This window comes from Lepus europaeus, chromosome 18 (assembly GCF_033115175.1).
Source record: "Lepus europaeus isolate LE1 chromosome 18, mLepTim1.pri, whole genome shotgun sequence".
In the NCBI taxonomy this organism is placed as follows: domain Eukaryota; kingdom Metazoa; phylum Chordata; class Mammalia; order Lagomorpha; family Leporidae; genus Lepus; species Lepus europaeus.
In genome coordinates this window covers 19,346,569-19,353,461 of record NC_084844.1, presented here as the reverse complement: position 1 = coordinate 19,353,461, position 6,893 = coordinate 19,346,569, and the positions used below count along the sequence as shown (strand labels likewise).

At 61.3% G+C, this 6,893-nt stretch overlaps 1 protein-coding gene across 1 annotated transcript; it reads right to left on the bottom strand.

The window, feature by feature from the left end:
* Nucleotides 1–2,286: 2,286 nt before the first annotated feature.
* On the bottom strand, nucleotides 2,287–5,237 carry SOST (sclerostin). Its single transcript, XM_062174916.1, has 2 exons — nucleotides 5,021–5,237; nucleotides 2,287–2,708 (listed from the first exon to the last, which is right to left on the bottom strand). Exons 1-2 carry the CDS (start codon nucleotides 5,235–5,237, stop codon nucleotides 2,287–2,289), a joined length of 639 nt encoding a protein of 212 aa, XP_062030900.1.
* Between the last annotated feature and the right edge of the window lie 1,656 nt (nucleotides 5,238–6,893).

Here is a 6,893-nt window from a genome sequence, read left to right as displayed (position 1 = left end):
ACTCTGCCTGTTTAAAAAAAAAAAAAAAAGAAGAAGAAGCGGAATAGTAGTGAGGACAATCAGGACTGGGGCATCCGAGGAGAGAGGGATCATTGGAGAGTGAACTATCTCTGGAAGGTTTAAGGAAGTGGTGACAAGTAACACAGCCCCTAAAGACAAACATGGGGCTCTGGCACTGTGACACAGTGCGCTAAGCCACTGCTTGCAATGGGCTCCACCAGCACCCATTTCCAACCCACCTTCCTGCTAATGCACCGTGGGAGGCAGCAGCTGATGCTCTGGTCCGAGTACTCAGCTCCCCCCCCCCCCCCCCCGTACCCATGTAGGCAACCAGGATGGAGTTTCTGGCTCCTGCCTTTAAACTGGCCCAGAACTGGGCTGGTGGTGGTCATTTGAGGAGTGAACCAGCAGGTGGAAGATCTTCCCCTTCCCCCAGTCACTCTGCCTTTCAAAAAAATAAATCAATCTTTAGAGAGAGAGAGAGAGAGAGAGAAAGCCAGAGTTCCTGGGGAACTTACTGGGCACGGCAAGCAAAGGAGCAGCTGCCATGTCCACATGGAGGCAGCGTGGGGGTGGGACCAGAAGGGGACGGTCTTCCATGTAGGCCTGGAAGCTCACATGGACCTTGGGTAAGAAGGAGCTGTTGAAGGGGAGTGATGCAAATAAATAAATAAGTCAAAGGGCAGGCTGCTAAAAGGAGGTGGGGCTGAGGTCATGGCCAGGAGCAGGTGAAGGGGGAGGTCTGGGGAAGGAGGGGGTGAACCCGACCTTTCACAGGGAGGACATAATTGCCACAAGAGCCATCAGACGGCAGAGATGCCGGCCGGCTCGAACCCTGCTAACGAGGACACAAATGACAGCGTGTGTGGTTGACAAAATGAGACCACATCCTCTGGGTCATGATTCATCGTCTTTATTAACAACGCCTCTGGACTCGAAGGACAGACTGGTATTTCATTAAGCAATATTAACGTTGTCATCCTCTACAGAGACAAACTTCTGCATAAATAACTTAAGTGAGAAAATAAATAGGTAACTTCACTCTTTAAAAACCACGCCCCTCTCTCAGGGATTGCAAACACCACCAGCCCCGCGGGCTTTCCGATCGGCATGTGCTCCTGTTTAAAAATGTTTTTCCTTTTTAACAAAACTACACAGAAAGGAAGAGGTGTCTGGAAGTGATTTTCAGGAGTTTTGTGGGTGGCAACGACGCTGCTTTGCAGTTTCTCAGCATATGTACAGCATTTGTAACCCCACCCCCCTTACGTTCTTTTAATATAAGAAATGCCATCCGGGTAAGAGCAGCAAGAAGCTGTGTTGTAGACAGAAGTGCATCTGTGAGTGGGGAGCGGGGGAGGGGCCGCGGGAGGGGTCTGCTCCCCCAGGACCCGCAAGCCCAGCATCTCGGGGTCTCCGTTTTCTTTAAAACCTGGCAGTAGAGCCGGGGTGGGTGGGGAAATCCCGCCCCCCCCACTACCCTGGGGACCCTTGCCTGCTGATCCCCGATTGATGAAGGGGCAGAGGTAGCCAAGCATCTGGTGAGGCCAGGCCGGGACACCAGGCAGCTTCTTCCAGGAGTTTGTCAGCCATAAACAGCCATTTGTTTCATCTTTGGCTGTCGGTTCAGAGCGTCACAGCCTGAGCTCTGGAAGTGCCCCTGGCTGTGAGTCAACCTAATCAGCCTCTGTCTCTATCTCCCTCTCTCTCCCCTCCACCCCTCCAAAGGGCACCCAAGGCCTTGGACACATTTAACAGAAGATTCCTGAGACCTTTGCTCCCCACCTGCCTCTTACAAAGAGGAAGTCGAGGTCCCTAAAAGGGATCACACAGTCCAAGTGGCAGAGCCAGGGCTAGAAACCCACCCGCAGACCCCCCCAGTCCTGGGCTCCTGGCACCACACAGCTCCTGGGGTGGGCAGAGGTGCAGGGGGACTCTTAGGGAACCTTCCTAACCCTCCCTAGACTTTTCACAGCCTCCACGGCTCCCTTAAAACTTCAGAGCGGGACCAGCAAAGGTGGGTGGGCCCCGGGGGCGGGGCTGCCTGGCTCAGTGTCTGTGGCTCTTAGCTCCCGCCCCTTCCCTGCGGGACCCTCTCTGCGGGCCAAAGCGGGGAGCTTTGCTGGCACCGGGGCTTCCGCCCGGGCTGGAAGGTTTCGGCCCCTGCCTCGGGGTGGGGGTGAGGGCCAGGCACTTAAAGTGAAATACCAACGAAACCCGCGCAGAAGACGGAACCCCGGGCGCGCCTGGGCCGGGGCGCATCGGGGCGGCGCGGGCGGGGCGCGGGCTCTAGTAGGCGTTCTCCAGCTCGGCCTGGTTGGCTTTGGCTCCCCGGGCGCGGGGCCGCGACTTGCGGCCCTTCTGCGGCCGCGCGGCTTCGGGCCCGAAGTCCTTGAGCTCCGACTGGTTGTGGAAGCGGGTGAGACGCTTGCACTTGCACGAGGCCACGAGGCGCACCTTGCGCGCGCGCGGCGCCGCGCCGCCGGGACACAGCAGCTGCACGCGCTGCGCGCGGTAGCGGTCGGGGATGCAGCGGAAGTCGGGCCCGCTCGGGCGCCACCACTTGCCGCGGCCGATGGCGTTGGGCAGCAGGCGCGCGGGGCCGCACTGGCCGGAGCACACCAGCTCGGTGACCGGCTTGGCGCTGCGGCACGGCCCGTCCGTCACGTGGCGGGTGAAGTGCAGCTCCCGGCAGCTGTACTCTGACACGTCTGTGGAGAGAGGCGCGCGTGAGGGTGGGGCCTGGGCCGGCTGGCGCCCCGCGCCCCGCGCCCCATCCCATCTCTTCCACACCTGCGCCTCCTGCCTCTGTGCACCTGTTACAGGAAGGCCCCGTACTCCTGCAAGTTGGGGGATCATCCCAGGGCCACCCTCTGCCCTTGTGGCCAAATGGCAGCTCAGGTTCAAGTGCAAGGGCCCCATCCCTTAACACCTGTGTGACCTCGACAAATTACTTAACCTCTCACTTCTCCCAGTCTGCAAAATGGGTTGTCTGGAGGCTCCAGCGAGCCAGTCCTTCGTGCACAATTGCACAGCTGGGTTCACAGGAGGGGTGGGAGCTGCGGGCTGTGGGCCCTTGTTTTTATTCCTCGGGGGTAGGGGGGCATCTGCTGAGTTTAACCACACCTGTGCACGAGGGGCCCTGGCCTGCACCGGGGCGGTACCAGCCCCACCTGCATGGGTCTGGCTTCTCCCAAATTCCTTTCCCGGCCACTTGGCAGGGGCGGGCAGGAGAAGGAGAAAGGGCAGAGAGGTCGATTGAAGGCCGTAAATCAGAGCTGCTGCAGGAGAGGAGCAGCATGGAAGGGAGGCCGGCAGGGGAGGAATTCATTAGACTTGAAAGGAGGCGAAGGTGCGCGTCCAACCCCCTCATTATCAGACAGGGACGCTGAAGCCAGGAGAGGGGAAAGGACCTGCCCAAAAGGCAGTGCAGGCTCACCCAGCACCACCTCCGACTGCCTGCAGCTTGGGTGGAAGGGGCCTGCTGGGGGGCCGTGGGAGGCAGGGCTGGGCCCCCGGGGCACAGGACTGCTTTTTACCACAGTTACTTCCTGCCAGGGGGGCACTGGGCTCTGACCCCATAGCGTCGGCTGCCGCCAGCATTTATTAAGCACCTGCTATGTACCAGGCTCCCGGCTGAGCCCATCTCCTGTTCTGTGGCACTCAAATGGACACCTGATGGCGACACAAGCCTGCTCGCTGGATGTGGCTCGGCCCCCTGCACACACTGACTGTGCCTCTTCCGGTGGGCTTAGGCAGGTGGGGGCTTTCTAAACAGCTGGTCCCACCCCAACAGCTTTTACTGGGACAGTTCCCTGGTGACACAGGGGGATGAGAACCAGCGCAGCAGGGCTGTGGCTGGCTGCCTGGTTTCGGGGCTGGCATCCTCCACCTGCAGCAGTACTGGGTGGGGCGGCCTGTTGCCCAGGGAAGGAGGCCTTTCCAAGAATAGTGCCCCCCCCCCCAGCACTTCCTCTAAAGAGCCGGATGGTGGGCTGCGGCCTCTCACCAGAGCCTGGGGAGGTGGACTAGGTGGTTGTGTTCGGGTCCCCTGAGCCTTGTAAGTGGTCACTTGAGCTCAGGGGCTGGGAAGGAGTGCTCCTGCCGCCCCACCCCCTGTTGTGAAACCCAGGGTCGCTGCTGGCCCCCAGGGGCCTGCCCTTCCCCGGGGCCCACTTCCAGCAGCTGGGTGGGAGGCCGGCAGGGGTGGCACACAGGAGCCCTGCAGCGACCCCACTGCCACCCAGGGATAAGAGAGGCTGGGTCTGGGGTGGGAGCTCCGCACCGGCAGTGCCACCTGCGTCCACTCCATCACAGAGGCTGTTGCTTTCCCTGTCCCCGCCCCCGCCAGGGCCTGGACTCAGCTGCCACCCATGGCAGAGGCTGAAGCCGCGCCTACACCCCACTTCGCTCAAGGCCAGCTGGCCGGGTAGACGGTGGGCAGTAGGAGCTGAAGGGGCCTCTCTGGCTTCCTTCTCCCACTGCTGTGTGAGGGTCTCGGGTTCTAACACCCCTCCCCTCCTGCACACGCGTGGCTGCCTTGCAGTTGAATGGACCTGGGCTCAGATCTCAGCTCTGCTGCTTATAACCAAGGAGCTCCATCTCAGGAGCCTCCGTAGCTTTCACTTGGATCTGGGGGTTGCCCTGCACGCGTTGGGTCTGTGGTCACGGTGCAGCCACAGCCTGCCTAGAGTGTCCGGTGCTCAGCATGTGCCACTCCAGATGTGCGGGGCCCTTGCCTTGTCCCCAGTCCTGGCTCCTGTGCTCTCAGGAGAGGTTTCTTTGAACCCTTTTCTATCCTGTGCCTTGGAGCCTGCTGCCTTGCTGCACCCCTCCTGGTCCAGTGCCCCTGAACTTGAAGGCTAAGGTTGCTCTGGCTCACCACCACCCCTCCCTACCTCCAGGAGTGCCTGTCCCTGCACCGGTGAGCCCCCAGCCTTCACAGCCTACCAAAGAGAAGATCTAAAACATCCCCCCTTCCTCCCCAGGGCCCCTGGGCTAACGGCTCTCCCCTCCCCCATACCTTTGGTCTCGAAGGGGTGGTGAGGAGGCCTCCCTCCGTTCTCCGCCCGGTTCATGGTCTTGTTCTCCAGCTCCGGGGGAGGCGCGGGGTACCTCCCGAGCTCAGGGATGACTTCCGTGGCGTCGTTCTTGAAGGCCTGCCACCCTTGGCCCTCCACCATGTGGACGGCTGCCTGCACCAGCAGGCAGAGGAGACACAGGGCTAGGGAGAGCTGCATGGTGCCAGCCACGGAGGGCACCTGCCTTCTAGGAGCACAGGCTCGGCTCCCCAGCCCAGACGCGGTCCCCTTTTTAAAGCCCCCTCTGCCTCGTGCCAGCCAATGAGGACAGGCTGGGGCAGGGCTGGCTCCATGTCTCCGGCAGCTCTGGGGGAGGGAAGGGGTGTGCTCAGAGCAAGCCCTCCCCAAAGATTTCTCCTGGAGCTCAGCAAACTTCCAACTTGCTGCTGGCACTCCCAGGTGATCGGAGGGAGGGGGCGTGTGAGGCAGGGCCCACGCCTGCTCCCCAGGCACCTCCCCCGGCAGGCAGGCGGCTGTGGCTTTCCCATATCAGCAGGAGCTCTCAGCTCCAGCTGCTGGGTGTCCACCTCCCTCAGGCATTTGCATGGCACCCGCGGAGCCGCCTAAGCCTAACCAAGGAAATGAGTAGCTCAGAGTTCTCCATGGGCCTGAGCTCACTGGTCCAGCTGCCCAGGCAGAGGCCACCCTCACCGCCCCATCGGACAGCCCCACAGGCTCAGCCATGGGCAGGAGCAGGCTTTGCAAGAAACCCCATTTTGGTCGCAAAGCCATGAGGCTCAGCATGGATCATCTTGACCAAGAAAACCTCCCTGGAAGTCGAGAGAGAAGAGAGCCGCAGGGCCCCAGCTCGGTGACCGCTGGTGCGCAGGGGTGGGATGCTGGCGACATGTGGAGCTTGTGCGGGTCCCGCAGAGCACTGGCTGCAGCTCCCGGGCTGATGCGCTGAGGGTGGTCCCTTCCCTGGCCACACTGTGGCCTTCTTAGCCAAAGCCGAGGCGCGTGTGTTCAGTACTGACATTTTTTTCCCGTCTTTGCAGAAGCAACTTGGAGTCCTCTCTGGGAGACCCCAGTGGTGCCTACCCTGGGATGCATTCCCTGAAGCCATTGCAGCCCAGTCCAAGCAGCCAAGAGAAACCCAGGGGGTTGCACTCTCAGCACCCCCCACCCCAGGAGATCGGGCCTCTGGGGAGGGGGAGGGGCGGGGAGGAAGGTTCACACCTGAGGTGCCAGAAAAGAAAGGGCCAGGGCAAGCTCTCCCTGGGGACAGTGCGGTGTGGGAGGCAGGAGGCGCTGGGCTCCTGCCCGGAGGGAGGCTGGGAAGAGGGCTGTGGCCCGGAGCCCCTTGGTATTTTAACTGGGCAATGAATCAGCCCGCTCCACCTGCACAGCCTCTTCGAGGCCGCTGCCACCTGCCTCAACTTGTACGTTGCTATGTCCATCTGCGGCCGGCTGTCCCCCGCCTTTCCGTCATCCATCACTTGACACATGGATGCAGCTGCTCTGACAGTTTTACAAGCCAGACAGAAGCCCCCGCAGGAAGGGCCCTCTCTGATACCTGCTTCCTAAGTCGGTTTCCTTCGGGGCAGACAAAAACAGCTGTGGCCATTGTTGGGGGTGATCTATCTCTCCCAGCAGAGCCAGCAGGGTTGTGAAAAGCGGCGCCCCCTCCCCTTGTCTGTGACCCTCCAGCCTCCTTCCCCTGGCTCTGGAATGTGGGCTGTTAACCCTGCTGTGGCCGGACCACGGCCCTCTCACCCTGAACTTTGCAGAGAGCCGCTGCCCTGCCAGGGTTCTTGGAGTTGGCAGGACGGGTGCTTAGAGCCCCACCTGCTGTTGGGAGCCTCTGACCAGCGT